Here is a 22,322-nt window from a genome sequence, read left to right on the forward strand (position 1 = left end):
GCACCAAAAGCTTTGTAGAAATCAGGACCAGATTTATTATAGAAAGAGGTGTAAACTCACTGCCAGCAGGATACATTTGCCACACTCGACTAGCTAGGCACACCCACTGACATGGAGCCTGGGGATTACCCTTAGATGCAAAGGGACGGGAAGGGGCACCAAAGGAGAAAGGGAATGGTTGGAGAAAGGGGCTGGTAGAGATGGTGAGGGGGAAAATGAGAGAGAGAGACAGACGCTGACGCTGGTGCAGACAACACACAGGGGGACAGACACGGAGACGAAAGGGGGCAGAGTGGGACAGGGAGGCACAGAGAGGCAGGCTGGGGAGGGGGGTGGCAGAGGGTGAGAGGCCAGGAGAGAGAAGCAGGGGAAGAAGAGACAAAGGCCAGGAGACCCACTGGTGGAAAAATACCAGGGTTGTGGAGGAAGGGAACCAAGGGAGAAGGATAAGGCCAGACAAGGGGAAGGGTACCGGCCAGAAGGGCTTTTTTTTTTTTTTTTTTTTTTTTTTTTTTACTTGTGTTTAATTGAATTTCAATTTTTACAAGATCTTTTCCTTCGCTCTGTTTTTGGGTGCTTCCTAAGATCGTCATTTGTTCTGTTTGTTCTTTGTGGTTTTCTTTAGGATTCTGTTTCATCTGAGTTAGGAGAAACTGGTTCCTATTAGATTACGAGAGGCTTTTTCTTCTAGTTTCAAACTGTCCAGAAATTTTGCAGTTGCTATAGTCAGGGAGATTGAATCTCCACTCATTAGCTTGTTCCACCAATCCTCTTCCCTTATGGTCTGAAACTTTAATTCGTGCGGATGAAGATAAGTTTGTCTGATGTCGCTCGTACCAGAACAGTGAAGGAGTAGGTGTCTAAGGGTTTCGATGTCCCCACTTTCGCAGAACCGGCACTTGTTAGACACTGATTGTTTCCTGATGCATAAGATCTCATTTGTCTTCAAGATGTTCAGGCGTGCTCTCAGAAAGATTGTACGCAGTTTTTTATCTGGGAATTTTTTTAAGTAATTTCTTACTTCGTCCAGCTTTTGTGTATTGGTTGTATGATGAGCCGAAGTTGTGTGGTCATCAGCTGTTTCAAGTGTTTCAATCCAATCTTGTAACTTTAGTTTTTTCTTTATTTTCCCAGGAATGCGTTCGATTTCCCATTCAGAGCAACCAATATATGCAGCACGATTTAGGAGGTTGTTATACCATGTTGTTAGCATGGGGTTTTGGCCGCTCGTCATTTCTGCGAAAATAATTTCCAAGATTTTTGGGCGTGGGTGCCTTAAAATCTTTCCCAGAAATAGTAAGCTGTTTCTTTCCACCACTGATTTCAATGATTGCAGACTTAATTCCAAACGAATGTTTGCTACTGGAGTCGAGTTTGGCAACCGGAGCACTCTCCGCCAGAATGATCCTTCCAGTTTTGCCCACAATGTTTTCGGAAGATAAGGCATTGCCTCTGCTCCGTAGGTTAAAGTTGGCGTAACTTTTGCTTTAAAGAATCTTATTATCGGTAGAATTGAAAATTTGCCGAATTTACGTTCCAAGGATAAGGCTTGTGCTGCTAGTGTTTTTGCCTTGGAGAATAGATGTTCTTGCATTGTTATTTCAATTCGACTGCAAGATAACTTAACCCCCAGATATGTGAAACTCTTTACGGTGTTTAGTTTTTCCGAATTCGCAAACCACTGGGGGCGTTTATTCTGTTTGGATCCTCTTTCCATAATCATTATTTTGGTCTTCGAAGTGTTGAGTTCCAAGTCATTTTTCTTTAGGTAGCCGGATAGGCTGTTCAATTGTCTCTGGAGCCCAATGGGCGTTTGATCAAATAGGAGAATGTCGTCCGCGTAAAGCAGACGTGTCACTTTCTGCTTATCTATTTGAGGAGGAAATGATCGAGTGTCATTTTCTGCGTCCACTATGTCCGCCATATATGCTTTATATAGTGCTGGTGCCAGAGGGCACCCTTGTTTGACTCCTCTCGCTGTCTTTATTCTTTTAGACAAGGAGCCTGCTGCATTAAGGCGTACTCTGACCGAGGTGTCACTATGTAAGGCCTTCATTGGTTCTAGGATGAATAGTGGGCAGTTTTGTTTTTCAAGTTTCTTCCATAACTTGCCTCTATTGACGCGATCGAAGGCCTGGACCAGGTCGATCGTAGCAATAAAGATTTTCGGTTGACCTTCTAGGACCTTAGACTTCAGAATGCTGATCAGCATGATGTTAACGGAGGTGCCTAGGTTCTTTTCAAAACCCGTTTGAAATGGGTCTGCTGTTTTTGCCTCCTTTTGCCATGTCTGAAATTCATCTAGCACCAAGGAGCCGAAGAGTTTTCCGAATACATCTAGAAGTGCTATTGGCCTGTAGTTTGTCGGATCGTCTCTCCGGCCCTTCTTGTAAATGGGAACGATGTTTGCTGATCTCCACGAATCAGGAATTTGTCTTGTGTTTCTGCATCTGCGAAAAATTTCTGTTATTAATGGTGCCCAGGCTTTTGCATCCTGTTTTAGATGAATGTTGGATATTCCATCTGGGCCAGGTGCGCGAGAATTGTTTAGCTTGGAGATCTTTTCCAGAATGGCCTGCTCAGAGCAGGTTATCCATTGCGATGTATTTTGTTTTTCCACTACAGTTTCTGGTGTTGTAGGTTCTTTAAATAGTGCGGTAAAGTGTTCTACCCATTTCTCTTCTGGGACACTATTGGTGATAGTCATATCTGTAGTAGCCTGATTGGACTTTATTAGTTTCCAGAATTCTTGTGAGTTCTTTTTACATATTGCTCTCAACATGGACTCAGCATCTTCTTGATATAATTTCCAGCGAGACGATTGGAGCCAGGCTTTGTATCCTTTTTTTTGTATGTTTGCCAATTTTAAGTTTTTTTGTGTTGGGTATCGTTTTGCTTGTCGTATTACCTTCCGTAAGAAGGCTTTCTTTATCCTCAGCTCTTCATTATGTTTGTGCAGATGAGTTGTTTCCGATCTTCTCTTTTGCATTGGGCGAAAATATGGAATGAGAAGAGGATAGTAGTCCAAGTTTCCAGGGGTAGCTTTAACAGACCCTTGTCTATAATAGGATGCTGTAATGTCGATTAGGACATCTGATGTCATTTTCAGCCGGTTCCCTTGTGCGTTTGTTTCGATCTTGTAAGGCATTGCTGTGGTCGCGTGTGTTTTTGTTGGCCACGTTGCGGATAATAAATTATGGTCACTGCTGGTGGTTTTCACTACCTTAAAGCTCGAAATTATACAGTATAGCTCTTTAGAAGCGAAGATATAGTCGATGACACTCTTCTTTCCTTCGCTTTCCCATGTAGGGGTGGTAGTACTGGCTATTTCTAAAGAGTTCAGGTTATACATGTCTCTGGATTTCATCAACGCCGACCAAGCGCAGCCTCGGGCGATTGAACATGAATTGGTTGTAATTTGCAGTGGCTTTGGTGTTTTGTGCCCTGGACATGTGGCGTTCAGATCTCCATTTATCAGAATGTGGTCCACTTCATAGGTTTCCGCGACATCGGTCAGTATTTTTTCTACGGTATTTAGAAAATCGTTTGTTTTAGCTTCTAACGGGTTCCAGTAGATGTTCAAGAGGAGAAGGAGGTCGTGTCTGAGTTTTCCTTGGGAGGATTCCTCTTTTTCCCATTTTAGTAGTGTTGCCTGGATTGCCAAGGACGATCTCAGATTGTGGACTATTCGTAAGGGCCCCCCTGATCGGACTGCTGTTAAAAGGCCTGATACAGGTCGGCCTTTATCTCCTTTTTGGGCAGGGGATAAAAGGACTTCGTAGCCGTCCAAGCTAGGTGGATCAAGCAGCCAAGTTTCTTGCAAACTTATTAGGTCATATTGGCCAAGGTTTATTTCCCCGGGCTTGGTCAAATGGGAATGGCCTCTTGTGTTCCAAGAGCCAATGGTGATCACTTGATTCATCTTCCGTACATCTCGCGGTTGCTCTAGTGAAGCTCCTCCAGTCCTCGCCGAAGGGCGATTTGGTTGCTATTTCTTCACATAGCGTGTCAGTACGGACGGTATCCATGCCCATTTTTTTTAGATCTTTTTTCGCCGTGTCATCGTGCTTTAAAATCGTTGGCTCTTCTCGATCGATTCGCGTTTCTGATTCCCTTCTGCCCGATCTCGAGGGCGGGCCCCTCGGTTGTCTATTTGATTTTCTTACTGGGGACTCCTCTTGTTTTTTCCACCTTCCCCTGATGGTGGAATTGTCACTGCTCTTTATTCTTCCTTTATCTCTTCTGGAGTCTGGGCTGTGTTGCCTTCTAGTTTCTCGCTCTGCATTTTTTTTTTTTTCTTCGTTTTTTCGCTCGTTCTTCTCTGATGATCGGTATGATTTCCTCTTTATTCTATTAGTGTCGGTTATTTCCGGGGTAATCAGAGTTGGTTTCCATCTCTCTTTTCCGTTTGTCTCGTAAGTACACTCCGATTTTAATGCATGTGGATGAGCACTCCTTTGACCTCTTTCTTCCGCTGTAGTTTCCCTTAGGAGGTACCCTCTTTTAGATAATTCGCCTGCCGCCTGGAGCAGGAGTTTCTTCACTGTTAGAGACGTGATGTGCAGAAAGATGCTATCTGTCCTAGCTTTTTGTGCAAATTCCACAATTTTTATGTCTTCACTTCTGATTTGATCTCCTCTGTAAATTTTTTCCAGGAGCTTCACGGTTGCTCTTCTGTTAAGGATGATTTTTTCTCCCGTTTTGTCGCTTCTTTCAAGCTTCAACGTACGTGACGAGTGACTCTTTTGGGTGAAGATTTTGGATGTACGTGTGTGGTTTTGATGTGTGAGCGAGGCAGGGAGTCTTCGATTTAATCCCGATGATTCCCCGGAGTTGTATCTTCGTCTGTTTTCTTCCCTCCTGTAATTCATTTTTCTGTCCGTTGATGCATTTGCGTTTTTTTCTGAGTTGCTTTGACTAATCCGAGACTTTTGTCTATGTCGCGATTCATTGTTTGCTGTCTCTTCAAAGGTTCCAACGTTGCGTTTTTCCTTGTATTTCCTTCGATAAGATTCCTCCAGATCTCCGTGCTTTGATTCAGTTTTGTTGATCTTTGAGTTACCTAGACGAAAAAGCGTGGTTCTCTCTGGAGTGATATGACAGCTTCTATTACTTGAGTCGTTAGTTTTGTCTTTTTTTTTTGTTAATGTTTTTTCTTTTTCAATTTGGCAATGTGGCTCTTTTGATTCATGTTGTTGAGGTTTGTCATCCAGAAAGGATACCTTTCTTTTTTTTGTAAATGGTCTGGGAATGTCTGATTCCGATGTTTCTATGGAGTAAACGCTTAGGTTGGATAAATCCAACGAGTTGTTTTGAGTGGCTCCCCGGTGCTCTTCTTCTGCAGTGTTCTGGGAGGGCTCGATCTCCATTGATTTTGGTTTTTGATCGTTCACCGTTATCCATTTGGTAATAAGCTTATTTGAAAAGCTTTCTGTTGAATGTTTCTTCTGGGCATAGAGAGCTTTTGTAGTTTTTTCTTTCACTAACAATTGATTTGTTTGAGCCATGTGGCTCTGCAATTTTTTACTGCTCACTTCAGTTTGCGTTCTGAGTTGAACAACATCCGTTTGATTTTTGCACTTCTTTTCCATGTCACCAGGCTTAGCATGTGAGTTCGATGTTCTTTTCGGCGATGTGACACTCGTGTTGGCAGAGGATGTCGAGTGTATATCTACCGTTTTGTTTTCTAATTTATCTTTTCTTTTAATCTCGGTCAGGTTCGTTTGAGTACTCACATTCACTGATTTGTGTTTGAAGTGAAATACCTCGGGATTGTCTGTCATGGAGCTTTGATCATTTGTACTTGCCTTCCAAGCTTCTAAGGCTATTATATAGCCTTCGAGATGGGTTAGTTTTGAATTACATGCAGCTATTATTGAGGTATGATCCTTTAACGTTTCATTAATGCTTTCATATAGCTTTCCAAATGGTGCAAGTGCGATGGTCACGGCTGACATGATTGGTAGTATATCAGTATTTTTGGTGGGAAAGTTGATGTCTTTTTTTTTGTGGATTTCGCTTTCTGTCTTAACTTTGTATGGAGTAGAGAGTGATGGACGTGAACCTTCTCCTTGATCCGCATCCTGTCTTTGTTTTGGGCTCAGATTCCCGTCAAGAGAAGTTTCTCTGATTTTTAACATATTTTTATAGTTTAGCAGTGCCTCCATCAATTTAATTTCTTCACATTTTCTCTGATGATCTAGTTGGTCCGTCATTGAATTAGATTCCGTTTCTTTTTTTTTCGGCGTCAAAGGTTTATTTGATGATTCAGCTTTACCCAATTTGTCTTCTATATCTAGAGATGGGAACACTGGTGTTTCGCTCATAGGGAGGTTTGCCGTTTGAATTTCAACGTGGTTTCTCCCCTCAGTCGTAGCTGGTTGTAAGCCAAGATCTAATTGTTTTTCTTCCCTGTGCGTGGTTATAGCTGGATGTCCAGTGACGCTTTTTTCGCTCTTTTCCACTTTGTTTTTCAAATTTCGCTCCGAGGGTCTTGGATCTGTGTTGGCGGTGGGTAGGACGGTTTTTTGTTGGGGCGTGGGTGGGTTATAATGCCAGCGTGTTTGTGGTGAATAGTTAAGGCTTCCCGGGCTTGGTGCTAAAGCCGGTTGTTTCAGTGCGATTTTACGAGGGGATGGAGGTATTCCTTCCAGGATTTCCAAATCCGATAGTTCAAACCGGTTTACCGGCGGAATCTTTCCCAATTTTTCAAAAAATCTTCCGATCGGGTTATTTGACGGAGTTATAGTGTTAGTTAACTTTTTCGTCTGAGTCTTTTTAAGTAATCTGATGTGGGGTGTTGATGAGCCGGTTGGCTTTAATTTTTTTTCCTCTAAATTTTGGGTGTTTTGGTTTATGCCAATTTCATTTAATTTAGAGATTTGGGTTTTAGACTTTGACTCCTCCTCTTTTTCACAAGTAGGGGGATGAGTCAGAGTAGGTATAATGTTGAATCCGTCGTGTACTTCTGTAGTTGAGTAGGTATTGGACTTGGCCCAATGATGTTCTCTCAAGATATTCAGGTCATCAGTTTCCTCTACTTCAGGATCCTCCAGGTATGATATAGTTGTGTTTGGGCAGTTTTGGTCTCCGTATCCGGTCGAATCTAGTTCAGGGCTTGGTAGAGCAGCTCTTAAAATCATTGGATGGACCTCATTTTCAATTTTTAATTCTCTACAACATTCATTTTTATCCAGACTAGTGTGTTTTTTCTTTATTGTCTCGAAAAAAGCCTTCAGTCCTTTATCTGTAGTTAGGTTGGTCCTGGGAGCTGCTTCTGTATGAAATACGCCATGTATTGGATCCAGACTTCCACCAGAGGGCGTAGAGCGGCCACTCTCCTGCTCGGGCTCGCTTCTCCCCTCCTCCCGGAACTCCGAAACCCGCCGCGGGCTCACTGGGACACGTCCCTCCTCACTCCCTCCAACACCCGGCGCCGGGGCCTCCACATTGGGAGGCTCAACAGCCCCGATGTTCATCCCCGTAGCAGACAGCCGAGTTGCCTCGCACTCCCCCACTGGGCCCGGCATCCCCCCACCCCCCGGCTCCGACTCCGGCGGCACGACCGCAGCCACGGGCAATCGCCGTCCCCCCCCAGCATATCCGGCCGGCGGTGACCCGGCTCCTCTCCAAGGTAGGTCGTGCTGCAGCCGATGGGGCGATCTGAGGGGGGGGATCGGGGGGGAGAGAGCAAGCGTCTCTAATTGCTGTATTTTCTTCGTTTTATGTTTGGGTTCTGATTTAGTGCGCTCGAGCAGTTCCTCTTGTGTTTTTAATGTGTTTTGATGTGTTTTTGATGTGAGAAAGCCACTTCTCAACACGCGGCCGGCTTCTTCATGCACTGTTTGCCCATACTCCGTCTTTTCTGTCGAGGAGGTATCCTCCATGGTTGTTCAAATTTCAATACTAGGAGGGAGGTCGCAGGGCTGTTCTGATGATTTCTTTAATGCCTTAGATTTTTGAACTTAGGTTTCCTTTGCAGGGAGCGGACGGGGGAGACAGACAGCCAGCACGCCAGCAGCCGGACTGCCAGACTGCACCTCCTCGCAGCTCTCCGCGGCCGCTCCGCGGCCAAAATGGGTTTTTAAACCCTGTGCCTCAATGAAAGGCAAAAACAGACTCAGGCAGGTAGAAAAAAGATCCAGAGTTCACTGCCAGACTGCACCTCCTCGCAGCTCTCCGCGGCCGCTCCGCGGCCAAAATGGGTTTTTAAACCCTGTGCCTCAATGAAAGGCAAAAACAGACTCAGGCAGGTAGAAAAAAGATCCAGAGTTCACTGCCAGACTGCACCTCCTCGCAGCTCTCCGCGGCCGCTCCGCGGCCAAAATGGGTTTTTAAACCCTGTGCCTCAATGAAAGGCAAAAACAGACTCAGGCAGGTAGAAAAAAGATCCAGAGTTCACTGCCAGACTGCACCTCCTCGCAGCTCTCCGCGGCCGCTCCGCGGCCAAAATGGGTTTTTAAACCCTGTGCCTCAATGAAAGGCAAAAACAGACTCAGGCAGGTAGAAAAAAGATCCAGAGTTCACTGCCAGACTGCACCTCCTCGCAGCTCTCCGCAGAAGGGCTTTTGCAGCCTTTGCCCCCCCAACCCACGTCGGCACATCACACTGCCAGCAGCCAAGGAAAAAAGGGACCCCCAGCCCTCTCGTCACAGGCTTGTATAAGGCTGCAGGGCCACATGTGGTTGCCAGAGGAGATGGGGTGCTGGGCGTGCACACAGTTTTGGGTAGCCTGCACCATCCCTTCCCTCAATAGGGGGAACTCAAAGCCAGCCCCTCAAATCCAGAAACACAGCATGTGGTTGCCAGGGGAGATGGGCTGCAGGCAACTAGTCTGTCTGTCTGTCAGGGACAAGTTGCAGTTGGAGGTTATTTGTAGGGAGTTAAGCTTGGTGACTCAGGATAATTACAGGGTGTGCTTGCCAGAGCCCACAACCCCCCCCCCCACCGCCCCCACCCATGATGGACACAACAAGTGGACTGACTGGGTAAAAAGCAGGCCAACTGTCGCTGATTAGTTGAGGAGGGTCTCGGCTCAAAGAGGCTGCTGGTGGAGTCCTTTCCTAGGGCTGGAAGAATTCCACAAACCCCCTAAAGACACAATGTAAACAGCGCAGATGTTGGAAAGGGAGCAGGGAGGGGGATACGTCTGCTGTTTTGCTCGCTTTTCAGGGGAGCTGGAGCCACAAAGCAGGAACCATGAAAGTCACGCAGAGCCAATACAAATACCTAACTGGGAAAATATGAAAGACTTGCACAGCCATTTCCACACGAATTTAATTGTTGTCTAAACTATGTATTTATGCAACGTGTCTAACTTTTCGATGCACAGCGTGGATAGTGGTCTGAAGTTTTTATTTTGCCCCTTTCCTAATCTAACTTCCTGTTGTGACTGAGCTTTGTGACCCCCCACCCCCCCCCCAAACAGAAATGTCAGTCAGGAATGCCCCCAATAAAGCTGCATGAGCACAGTTTACCGACCATGAATGTCATTGGTAATTGTTTGCATATTTCATTCAATGGATCGAAGTCTTCAGACTTATTTCATGTTTTGTTTTTGAAGTAGGGGTACACCTTTTGCATTAAGGTTATGATTGTTGGATACACTTTCTCTGATCTTCTTTTGGCATCTAACCTGAATGCATCACTCCACGAAGGTTGTATTATGCCAGACTATGACAGCCAGATGCTATCATTATGCACCTGTCCACGCCAAACCTTTTGTCATTGGCCAAATCATTCTCACTAGATGAGCAAGCCCCTTTATCTGTGTCCCGCTATGCGTTAAGGGTCAAGCCCACTATTTATAATCTACAAAAATGAACCACAGCTACACGCTCAGTTCTGGATAAGCATTCTACACATTTCACCAGCTACTATACATTTCACAAGATACACTTAACTGGAAGCCATGAGAAATCTGTTCATTATTTACCTGTCACTGTAATAGTGTGTTTCTTTAACCTACAGTAAGGATGCAAATACTCAACCACTCCTCAATCCTAACTCGTCAAAGCGGATTCTCAGACCTGTTCACTGACCTGTATTTTTAAGCCATTGTGAATATGTGGCAAAATAATAGCCTGGAATTCAGAATTCTGGAATGACTACATTATTTAAATAAGTGTATCTCCTACTCTTCTGTAATGTGTCTAACCGGTGTATATTAAGCTTGTGCACTAAACCGAAATGTGCCTTTGAACTCAGTTTATAAACGACATGAAGGGATGCAGGTGTTACATGGAAACTAGTCTGTAGTCGATTTCCTGTTTCTTCTGCAACCCATGGTGCTTTTAACATATGTTTGTTTATTATGAATTGCTTAATATGATTGATGCAGGAGGCGTTCGCTGTTCAAGAAGATCTCAAAGCAGACGACAGTCCTGCACACCAGTCGCAGCTTCTCTTCGGGTCTTCACCACTCATTGTCCTCAAGTGAGAGTCTTCCAGGATCCCCAACACACAGCCTGTCTCCTGGCCCTGCCACTCCTTGCCGCAGCCCTGCTCCGGATGTGCTTCCTGGTACGGCGAGACCAATTTTTGTTGACCTTTTGCAATTATTCAGCTAGGACCAATGTAGCCTTATTGTGTTAGTATTTTTTTATTAATGTATAGACGTACCCTTGTTATTCATTTGCAACTATTCACTACCCACTTGTTGAGCTACAGTGGCTATTCTTGGTGCTGTCCTCCGTTGCTGACCTTAGCGGTACTGCCTGAACACAGAAGAAAGATATGGGGTGACCTAGAAAGAGAATTCCTGATTGAGACAGATTTTGGGATGAAAGAAGTGCAACAAATATGAAATTGCAAGGTTGTGGGTAAAGAGGTGGGGTTACCGCTTTAAAATAAGGAACACTGTCAAGTATGTCCAGGAAATAACTTTTCTCACATTATCCAGTGCAAACCGTCCTTTCTGCTGTGCATGAAAACTAAGAACAGGACGGACCAGATGAGATGAGCAGTGTGTGGGGACGAGAGGGGGCTGAGTGGTGAGTGGGGATGGAGAGGGCAAGTTCCAGAAGTGTCCCTGACATTAGATGTGTAAGGAGTCTTAGTGTGAGTCAGGTGGGTACAGGCAATTTATCAGGTGTCGCTGGGGGACAACCGGTGAGGAAGCATCCATTTGGCAACGCCTGTTGCGCTATGATCTCAGCGCAATGGGAGTTGTAAAACTGATGGAATCCAAAAAGATCAGTAGGGCTCAACTAGAGCCCATTTTAAATTGGCTTCCAGATTAAGCAAACCCCCCCACCCCGCCACACGCCATCCTTCATGACCGAAAAAAATGCGAACACATTAATAAGAAATCATGTTTAGATGCTTTGCAAACAGCAACTAGGGAGGTAGCAACATCTCTTCTAGGGAAAAGGTGTGCTTGCCTCAGGGTAGCAGGATTTAAGCCAGAAACTGGAACTCGATTATCAATTTTCCATATAACGGCGAACATCTTTTTAAAACCCCCAGTTGATGAACTCTGGAGTGGCCTAAAAGGGAAAATTAAACTGTGTGGTTATTAGTGGCTATTTCATGCAGTAAAATAGGTTTCCTTTCTCCCACTATAGCCTATGGGGTCCCACATCCTTAATCAGATCCCTGGGACCTCATGTTTGCAATACCCAAAGCAGTTCCAACACGGATAACCAGGATATTGATCTCACAGATCAATAGGCACAGGAAATGCAGACTCCACATGAAGTACATCCCAGCTTCAATAGCGCACCACAGTAGATCTTCATTTTGTGTGAATCCTGGCTGATTTTTGGGGCACAGCTTTTTTTTCTCATTTCATTTGGGGAGCACTGGTCCATCCCTATGGCTACCATTTTAGGATGTCTCCCACTTTTGTTTTTCGCTTTTATTTTTCCTGGAGCACAAGCCACCTTCATTTAAATGGACTACAGCGGCACTTTGTGTAAATTTTTATTTTAGTGATGTGTACTGAACAGGCTGGTGGCAGAGAACCGTTTATCTTTTTTCCGGTGCACAACCCTTCGCCTTTTATTTTTTTACCATGAGAATGGCTTGTATCTTTTTTCTGGTGCACAACCCTTCGCCTTTTTTTTTTTACCACGAGAATGCCTTGTACTCCAAATGACTGTGCCTCGTGGTAAAATACATGTTCTTTATGCCATCTTGTTCGACATCTTCCTTCTTTCTGAAATCGGAAATTGCCCAATAAGGGTATGAACATGTGTGGAAGTCCAGCTCTTGCTCCCGATCAGTGCCTGCGTGTGTGTGTGGGTGTGGTGTCTGGATCCCTTGATGCCAAACTGGCTGCCCTCCCTTGTTGTTGGTTCCCATATCCCATGTATTTCTGCTTCCCTCACCATGCACTCCCCTTTACCCCCTTTGTAAAGTTCTCCATTGTGTCCCTGGGCTAGGTCCACACTCAATAAATATCTTAATACCTGAGTGAAACCTGGTTTTGAGGCTCTTTGGTTCCAGTTCACACTTAAGCCAGACTATGGCCCGTTGCTAGGCCAAATGTGAGCTACCCATTTGAATGTTGCAGCTTCCCTACCATAGGTAGGCTGGGACAGCCCTCAGTCTGAAATCTGGATAAAAGAAGAGTGTTTGCTCGTTTCCTCTTTACTTTAAATACATAGTTCAAGCAGTCTGTCGCAATTAATAAAATCTTTGTGCAAGTCTATATTTTTTTCAGTCCCTTTCAAGTAACTTTTCCCATTAAGCTGCGCTGCCACCTGAGAAGTTTCAGCTGAATTAATCTCCAACTTCTTATACTGCTGCTTAAGTCTTCTTTCTTACTCCTTTCTTCTGCTGCTTCAGATTACTTCATGAGTTTTTGATCCTTTGGGGGCCTAACTGTAGGGGAGCTGTAAATTACACAACCTGACTCTGGAAATGTTCTGATGAAAGGCAGTGGTATTTCTCCTGAACATTCCAAGTTGATGGTTCCTGGCCTTACAGTCGAACAGCCTTCTTTTCAAGGTTCTGCCATCTTGGCATGGGAGTCCTGATTAGCTGTGGTTCAGGAAAAGAAAATGGCACACCTTCTCCAACTCACTCTCCTTTAGCATCTACTCTTGACAAAACAGCCCCCTATCTTGTGTACTGTAACTAGTCCTTTATACCTGCAAACCCTGACATCACCTTCTTCAGATAGTTAACCATTCTGCAACAAAAGGGGGCCATCAAGGAGTTGCCTTTTCCAGAGTGAAACACAAGTAGTTACTCAGTGTATTTTCTAGTTACAAAAAAAATACATTTTGGAAGTCCACTCTGCAAGGGGCCAGACCACTGTTAAGAAAAAAGGGGACTCCATGGCAACCCTCAACAATAAAGGTGCATACCTGCATATTTCCATGTTTCCAGGTCCTCACCATTCCCTCAGATTCAAGGTAGACGAACAACATTTCAAGTTGAAGGTTTTCTTCCATTTGGGATAGCATTGGCACCATGTGCGTTTACAAAGATTCTAGCCTTGGTAGCTGCATACCTTCACAAACCAGGAATACACATATACCCCTGACTAGACGATTGGCTCATGGGTAAAGCACCCTTACATGTTCTATTGTGAGATCAGCACTCCCCACATTATGTGGAGTGCTGAGGGGGTTACCTTGTATTCCCTTTCTCACTGGTCCTGTAACATTCCTGTTACAGTGACAAGCATACCTGAATGGCTGTTGTGAATGTGTTCTACCGACATTTGTGTTAGCATTACCTGTGGGCTGTGTGAGAAACCAGAAGGTGTCTCACACGCTAGTCCACGGGGACTTGTCGTCCAGGTGGCCAGGACACAGCCTTCGCTTTTGGGTCCAGTTCCTGGGAGTGGACCAGTGCAGAGGATCACCTGGGTGGGGGGTCCTCGGGGAGTGGGTTAACGAATGGTGGGACGCGGTATCCCTCTCTTCCCTGTAACACCTTCATACCATCCAACCCGATAGGATATAGAGAAACTCAACCTCCCCCATGAACACTTTTACACAGACAGCCCACTCTGGGAGAAAATAGACTCACACCTGAGCCATGTACATGACATGTCCCAATACTATGGTCAGGCACATATCGACAATTACTCACACCTAACTTCCATTACGCTTCCCCGCACGGATAAAAGGCGGAGCATGAGAGCACACACTGAGCGAGGCAAAACACATGAAGGAACAGCAATTTTGTGTTGGCAGTTGAACGAGGAGACGACGATGGCCCGGCACGAGAGGTTCGTGAAAGGGGGAACAGCCTTGACCTCGTTGACAGGAAGCCGTTACTTTCAAGAAATCTTCAAGGCTGAAAATGTAACACCGGGAAACAAGGCTAAAGAATCCTACATTTTGTGTCAGAGATATCGAGGGTACTCCTGCGTAACTGACCAGGGTGGGGAGGAGCAGCAGATGCTGTGGTATCGTCCTTGGCTCCAAGACCAAAGAAGCGACAGAGAAAAAAACAGCCTCTGAGTTGAGGAGACGGGTCTATGTTGAAGTCAAGGTTGCAAGAGGCAACATTGTAAATTAAGAGCTGGAAGGAACTTTGTTAAAAGCGGGTGATGAAAGACGCGAGTGAAGCTAAATGGCTGGCGAATATTTGACCTTTAGAAGAAAAGATGTTTGTTTATGTTTATTCATTTATATTGCGCGCCAGACGCAAGGGTAAAAGGGCGCAGGAGCAACAAGGTTATTCTCAGCTTGGTTACAGTGCTGTACAGTAATTTACAGTGTGTACATAGGTTCAGGCAGTTGCGATAAATGCAGTCATAAACAGTTTACAAATATACATATTTACATACTAACAAAGGCAAGGTAGGTTAACAGTCATTGTTCTTTATCCACTGAATGTAGTTGCGTCTAAAGTGGGGGGTAGGATTGAGGTGTCCTTAAGGAAGGTGGCAGGGAATTCCAGTATTGGGCTGCTTTCACCTGGAAGCTCTTGCCGCCTGTTTTGGTTCGTTTGAGCCTGGGAACTGTAAGCTGGTTTGCACTGGCAGTTCTAGTGGGCCTGTTGGGGGTGAATCTTTTTATTCTGTCGGCTAAATAGCGGGGGCTGTATTGTTGAGGCATTTGTATGTTAAGGAAGCTACTTTGAGCAGAATTGTCAGTGGTAATTAGCCAATTGTGGGCTCTCCTGAAGTTGGAGATGTCTTCTCTCTTGGGGATGCTAAGCGCTGCTCTGATAGCATTGTTTTGCAAAGTCTGGATTTTATTTATAATATATTTGGTGGCTCCTACATAAAGGGCATTACAATAGTCCAGTTTTGATAGAAGAAGGGCTCTGGCTAAGGTAATGCAACTCTTGGTGGATAAGAAAGTTTTGGCTGCTCTTATTAGCTTACTTGTGTAGGCTGTAGAGGAGGCCATGGAGCTAACCTGTTTGTGGAAGGAGAGGGAAGAGTCTAGGTAGATTCCCAAGGTTTTCACTTCCTTGGCTACCTTGATGGATTTGCCATCATGATGAAGCTGGTGTAGTTGTGATCAAGTTTAAGTTTGGGGTGGATCCGAGGATGATGAGTTCAGTCTTGTCATCATTCAGGCATAGACTATGGGAAGCCATCAATGCCTGGATGATGAGGTACACCTTGTTAACCAAGGCCTAATCCTTGTTGTAATCTCTGTCAACGGGATGAGGATCTGGGTATCATCGGCATAATTAGTGTAGGTGATACCCAGGCCGTCAAGATCCTCAAACGGGCTTCGTGAACACGTTGTACAGTTTAGGGGAGACGCATGATCCCTGAGGGACCCCGCAAGTGATGGGGATGGGGTCAGCCGATGCTGAAGTGGAGAAGACACGCATGGATCTATTACTCAGGAACGATTGAATCCAGCCGATGGCTTCTTGAGAAAAGTGGGCTGCCGACTCCAGGTGGTTACATAGAATTTTATGGTCTACTAAATCAAATGCTTCAGAGAGGTCTAGAAGAAGCAGTAAGGCAGTTTTCCCATTATCTCTCAGGGCAGTTTCTGTCCCATGTTGGGGTATAAACCCTGATTGCCGGATTCCCAGGTGATGGTTTAGTTTGAGGAATTTTAGTATTTGTAGATAGGCTGTTTTATCTAATATTTTGAGCAGGAAGGGGACGGTGGTGATGGGTCTGTAGTTGGTGAGTATAGAAGGGTCTAGACAGGGTTTTTTGAGAAGAGGGAGCACCCAAGACTCTTTGAGATTATTGGGGATGATACCTGAAGAGAAGGAGGCATTGATTAGTTTTTCTGCTGTGATGTTTTTCTTGTTTCTCGTAAGGATAGCTGTGGCGAGTAAGTTATTGGTGATGAGGTTTGAGACTTTGAGGGTGAAGGTGATGAGGTGGTGGTCGGACCATGGTTGAGGGGAGTTGGCGGTGATGGAAACCTCAGTTATGGTCTGCTACCCAAACAAGGGTTCTCCCTTTGTTGTGGGTATGGGTTGACACTCTTTGGGGTAAAGCCTAATTCTGACGTGGTATTGTTAATGAGGGCAGCCTGATGGTCATTGGGGTCTTTGAGGCCTAGGTTAAAGTCTCCTAAAATGAGACTCTAGGAGGTATTTTTTAGGTTGTTGGTAAGGATGGTGATGAAGTCTTCCTCGAAAGAACCTAAGGGTCCAGGAGGTCTATAGAATAAATGAATGGTGATAGTTTGGGAATTGGCAGTTGGCATCTTAGCTGTGAGTGATTTGCATGATGGGAGGTCGACGGGAACGGGCCAAATTCACCAGCGCTCCTGGGTTTGGCGTCGGCCATGTAATTCCACGTGCGTTCTTCCTCTTTATTCTTTTGTCTTTCTTTTCAATGGGTACTGGGTTTTCATGACGCCACAGCTCCTCCCCGCCGCATGTCGACTTCGACAGGGTTCAGTAGGTGCCCATCCTGCAACGCGCTCTTCCCAACTTCAGACCCCCATGCCCTCTGCCTATGTTGCCTTGGCCCAGACCACGGTTGACAAGCCTGTTCGGCGTGCGGCTTGCTTTCCTTGAAAGTGCTGAAGAACAGACTAGCCAGGTGGAGGGATCTCTTTCAGCGGTCTCCTGAGGATCTCGCTGTGTGGAGCATCGATCCAGGCCCGAGGCAGGGCCTATATTTTCAACCGCACCCCGCAAGGGAGACTCTTTCCCTGGGACTCTCCTGTGCGGGATATCAACTCACGCACAGAGGCTGTCACAGCTACCGGCCTTTGGGCTGAGGGGTCCTCGGATCCTGCCAGTGCCAAGGTTGAGGGGCCGCAAGGCTCTGTTACCGGGCTTGCGCCCGAGGGGCTTCGCCCTTCTACTGGCATTATGGCCGAGGGGCTACGCCTAGTTACCAGCATTACGTCCGTGGGGGGCACCTGAATGCAGCTCTAATGATCTCTGGGTCGAGGTTGGTACATCTACCGGGCACGTGCCTGAGGAGCGGGGCAAGTCGCGCGCCTCACGCATAAGAGACTTGGCAGAGGCTGGTCGCAGCCACGTGGTAGGCAGCTCAACAAAATGGTAGATGTGCCAGAAAGGGACACCCGTTTGACGCCTCTGCAAGACTTTGGCGAAGAACAAGCATTGAGGTGGGACTGGCATCAACCAGGTACATGGCCTACGGCCTACCCTTCTTCTGCGCAGGGCTGTTTTCCCTTGCGCCCATATATGCAGGGTCATCAGCGGACTCAGCTGCCTCTAGCTCCCCATCAGTGCCCTCCTCCTCCTCCTCTTCGGCTAGTGAGGACCAGATCTTCAAGAGGTTCCTCGGCCTCATGAAATCTCCAGATATGAGGGCTAGCATCAAGGACGCAGTCAGGGAAGTCCTTCCCGCTATGCTAGCGGCTCCACAGGCGCCTCCGCCTCTGGCCCCGGCGCAGCCGCCTCCTCTGGCTCCTCAGCCTACTCCGCAGGTGGTTCCATACCAGCCTCTTCCTCAGCCTCCAGCCGTAGCCCCTGTGCCCCAGCCTCCGGCTCCAGATACTCCTCCTCCACAGGATCCCCCAGTACCTCTGGATACTGATGAGGAGGAGGAGGATCCTGACACGCCATCATCAGCCAGGGCCTTCCACGAACATCTCTCGGGTCTGGCGGTATACCTGGGCCTCCCCCAGCCACAAATAGAACAGCTGGCGGAGGGCATCCTTGCTGAAGTCCTCACGAGGCGTCCTTCGGCCAGAACGGGAATTCCACTACAGACAGACGTGGTGTCCCTCACCAAGAAGGGTTGGCTCAAACCCCATTCTGTCTAGCCAGTCCACCGCCACCTGGATGCCAAGTACAGGCAGATGGAGGGGGATATACTCTTGCTCTCCTAACATCCTCAGCCACTCCTAACTCCTCAGTGATCGCTGCAGCATCACTATACTCCAAGCCTCAGTCGTCCTCATCTTAATCATCTACGGCGCTGCTAGGCAAGGAGGAGAAAACCTTGGAGGTATACGGTAAGAAGCTGTATTCCAATGCTTCCTTGCATCTGCGACAGGCCAACGAAAACGCCATGCTGGCGGCCGCCAACCAGAGATTATGGGGGAAATTGCTGACTTCCTTCCGGAACTCCCCGCCCCCAGCCAATCACATTTTAAGGCGGGGCTAGCCAAAGCCAAGCACGTGGCTCAGGATATCATGGAGTCCACTCTGGCGCCATTGATACCTCTAGACGTGCCATCAGTATTGCCACGGACATGAGAAGGATGGCCTGGCTACGGACAACCAAGTTCAACCCAGATGTCCAGGAACGTATTCTAGATCTGCCCTTCAAGGGCAGTGACCTCTTTTACTCTAGCACTCCACACAGAAGAATAGCTCTCAGACGGCTAAGTCTTTATCGATTCTGACAGACCACGCCCAAGACGTACTCCCAATCTCAGCAACGCTCGGATAAGGGTCGTTCATCTGGAGTCTTCCGCGGCTTCCAGGAAGAGAGGTCTAGGCAGCCGGAACGCTTGCCGACCCCAAGCCCACGCAAGCATCAAAAAGGGGAGGGGGGCAAGGGCTTTTTCCAGTCCCCCTTCTCTGCCTTTGAGGGTAAGAAATCATGACCCTACGGGTCCACATGTCGCCAGTGCTGGGAAGGCTTGCTCTTCACGCACACTTTTGGTGACAGAAATTTGCAGAGCCCTGGATCCGGTCAGTAGTCGCCTCGGGTTACCATCTACCTAGTCCTGCCTCTCCTCCCTCCTCCTCTCCCGCAAGTTGGTACAGCAACTCTTTTGGCGGAGATTTGGTTGCCTGTCCTGAGCCAGGCCGTGGAGGAAGTCCCAGCCTCCCAGCGAGGATCGGGGCTTTTACTCCAGGATCTTTGCCATTCAGAAGAACCACCAGGATGGCCTGGAAGTTATACTGGACCTTTCCACCCTCAACCTCTCTCTACCTCTTCAGAGATTCAAGATGGTGTCGCCAGCTTTTATTGCAGAGACATTATGCAAGGGAGACTGGATGTGCTCCCTAGATCTGAAGGACGCCTATCTGCACGTCCCGATTTGGCAACCCCATCGTTCTTTCCACCGTTTCAGGATCACGGGCTGCCACTTTCAGTACAAGAGTCTCCCTTTTGGCCTCAACTCGGCTCCCAGGGTCTTTATCAGACTCATGAATGCGGTGGCAGCCCTTCTCTGGGCCTCCATGTATACCCCTACCTCGACGACTGGCTCGTCAGGGCGACATCTCAAGAAGCAGTTCACCACTCCTCCCATGCACTGATGAACATGCTACATACCTGGGCTTCTCACTCAATCTCAAGAAGTCACAGCTGCAACCCATGCAGTCCTTGATCTTCCTGGGTCTCATCTGGGACACACGCTCCGAGAGGGTTCTCCCCTCGGAGGACAAGATCACGGCCATCAGGAGGGCCACGTCCCACTTTCTCAGCCGAAGCTTTACGTCGGCTTGGTGGTACCAACATCTACTGGGCCTTTTCACAGCGGTGCTGTTGGCCGTCCCCCACAAAAGACTCAGGATGAGGAAGGTTCAGCTCCACTTCGCAGCATCGTGGAAAGAGAAGAGGGGCTTGCAGACCGAGACTATCAGATCCCCATCTCTCTCCACCTGGACCTCACATGGTGGTCCAAGGACTGCAACCTGCGGACGGGCAAGCCCTTCAGGCCCCCGTCCAACAGGTTACGATTACCAGGGACTCCTCCCTCAAGGGCTGGGGAGCAACCCTGGAGGACCTCTCGGTCCACGGCACGTGGACCCGTCAAGAACAAGAATTCCAGATCAATTGGCTGGAACTGAATGCCATCTGGTTAGCGGTCAGAGCCTTCCTCCCACGTCTCAAGGGAAGGGTTGTCCTCATCAAGACAGACAACTCGACCAGTATGTACTACATCAACAAGCAGGGGGGGACCAGGTCCCCATTCCTGTGCAGACTGGCGATGGATGGGCCTTGAAGAACGAGATGTTCCTCACGGCAGTGCACCTTCCGGGTGAATCCAACCTGGAAGCGGACAGGCTCAGCAGGTTGGGAGCGGACAACTACGAGTGGCAGTTGAACGACCTCGCCGCACAGGAGATCTTCTACAGATCGGATCCCGACCAAGTGGATCTCTTTGCCACCTGGCACAACAGGAAGTGTTTCCAGTTTGCATCCTGGCAGGGTCAGGGCCCTGGCTCTCTGGGCGACGCCTTATGGATCCAGTGGAACGGCATGTCAGCTTATTCCTTCCCGCCAACTCCACTGATTCACAGAGTGCTTTGCCAGTTCAAAGAGTCTCACCAGCTCAACCTCATTCTGATAGCTCTGTGGTGGCCAGTCAGGCCATGGTTCTCGGAGCTGCTCAGCCTCTCGGCGGTCCCTCCAATCCAACTCCCAACGGGCCCAGCACATCTTCTGATGCAGCAGGGGGGCAGGGTCGTCCACCCCGCCCCCCAGAAGATGGCCTCACTGCGTGGTTCCTGAGCAATGACGCTCAGCCACCTCAACCTATCTCAATCCAATCTAGATGTTATACAAGGGGCTAGGAGCAAGGCTACCAGAGCACAGTAGAAAAGTAAATGGACCACGTGCTGTCATTCTGTGCACCTCGTCAACTCTGGCGTGCTGGTGGACACCTGCCACACATACCTCTCAGCCATTGGGGCCTACAGGAATTCGGAGGAGGGTGTCTTCTCCTCCAACCCGATAGTCGGGAGACATTTGGCCAGGCTTGCTAGACTCTACCCGCCCATCAGGAAGCCACACCCCGTGTGGGATTTGAACTTAGTCTTGGGCAACTTCGTGCACAAGCCATTCGAGCCTATGGCGTCCGCGGACATCAGGCTGGTCACCATCAAGACGGTCCTGCTAGTCAGTCTCACATCGGCGTGCAGGGTCAGCAAGATCCAGGCCCTAGTCGCCTCAGAGCCATACACCACCTCTCACAAGGATAAGGTGGTCCTACGGACCCATCCGGCATTTCTACCTAAAGTACCATCAGCCTTTCACTTAAACGAGGAGATCGTCCTTCCTACATTCTTTGCGGACCCAACGGACGAGCCTCAGAGGGTGCTGCACTGCCTGGATGTCAGGCGTGTCCTCACATTCTACCTGGACAGGACCAAGGGCTTCTGCAAGTCAGATGCCCTATTCATCACCTTTGGAGGTACCAGTCTATCGGCCCTCCAAAGCCTCCATCTCCCGCTGAATGGTCGCAACCATCAAGGAGGCGTACGAGGGCCAGCATAGACCCCTTCTGGCGAACATGCATGCCCACGCGGTTAGGGCCAAGGCAACGGCCATCGCCTTTCAGGACCATATCCCCTGGCAGGTCATAAGCCGGGCGGCCACATGGGCCACTCATCGGCTTTCTGCAAGCATTACTGTTTGGATGTCGGCTCCAGATCAGATGCGGCTTTCAGACGGACGGTTCTCCGGAACCTGTTTGCTTATGAAGGGTCTCCTCTCCACCCTGGTGTGCTACATTCAGTTGTAATCGCCCATGCAGTATGGAGGAAAGGGGACGGGATGTAAGAGTAATTATAAGTTACTCACCGTAGTGACTAACGTACTCTTAGTCCATAGTCCCCTTTCCTCCATAGATCCCACCATCCTCCCCCCCCTAATAATCTGGTGTCATTAGGCAATGCAAATCTATTGTTGACGCGTCTTTGGCAACTGAGGTGTGGCGCCGGACGGCGGAGTCAGGGCAGTGCATGCTCCCAGGGCCGTGCCTCTGCGCGCCTCTAAATTTAGAGGGGAAGAAGATTTTTCTGGTGAAAAAGGTTCTGTCTCCCGTCCCTCGCGAGGGACGCCCATGCAATATGGAGGAAAGGGGACTATGGACTAAGAGTACGTTAGTCATTGCGGTGAGTAACTTATCATTTTGATACCATGCCTTCCTTACAGCTGTGTTCACAGCCCCAGTAATGCACAGAAGGGTCACAGTTTACCCAAAACTGTGGCTTCTTTCTTATTTCACAATTTTCTATGTGCTTGTTCTTTCTTGTTCCTTCTTCTG

The 22,322-nt window shown here is 47.8% G+C and overlaps 1 protein-coding gene across 6 annotated transcripts in view; it reads left to right on the forward strand.

Moving 5' to 3' along the window:
* The window catches only part of MAST3 (microtubule associated serine/threonine kinase 3), a 1,229,968-nt gene that overhangs the window by 1,194,540 nt on the left and 13,106 nt on the right, over nucleotides 1-22,322 (forward strand). For all 6 annotated transcript variants that reach the window (XM_069649250.1, XM_069649247.1, XM_069649248.1 and 3 more), the window contains one exon: nucleotides 10,340-10,521. In XM_069649250.1, the coding sequence (XP_069505351.1) occupies nucleotides 10,340-10,521 (182 nt within the window). The remainder of the gene's footprint in view (nucleotides 1-10,339; nucleotides 10,522-22,322) is intronic.

Source organism: Ambystoma mexicanum, chromosome 1p, assembly GCF_040938575.1.
Source record: "Ambystoma mexicanum isolate Mex_15411 chromosome 1p, UKY_AmexF1_1, whole genome shotgun sequence".
Lineage (NCBI taxonomy): Eukaryota > Metazoa > Chordata > Amphibia > Caudata > Ambystomatidae > Ambystoma > Ambystoma mexicanum.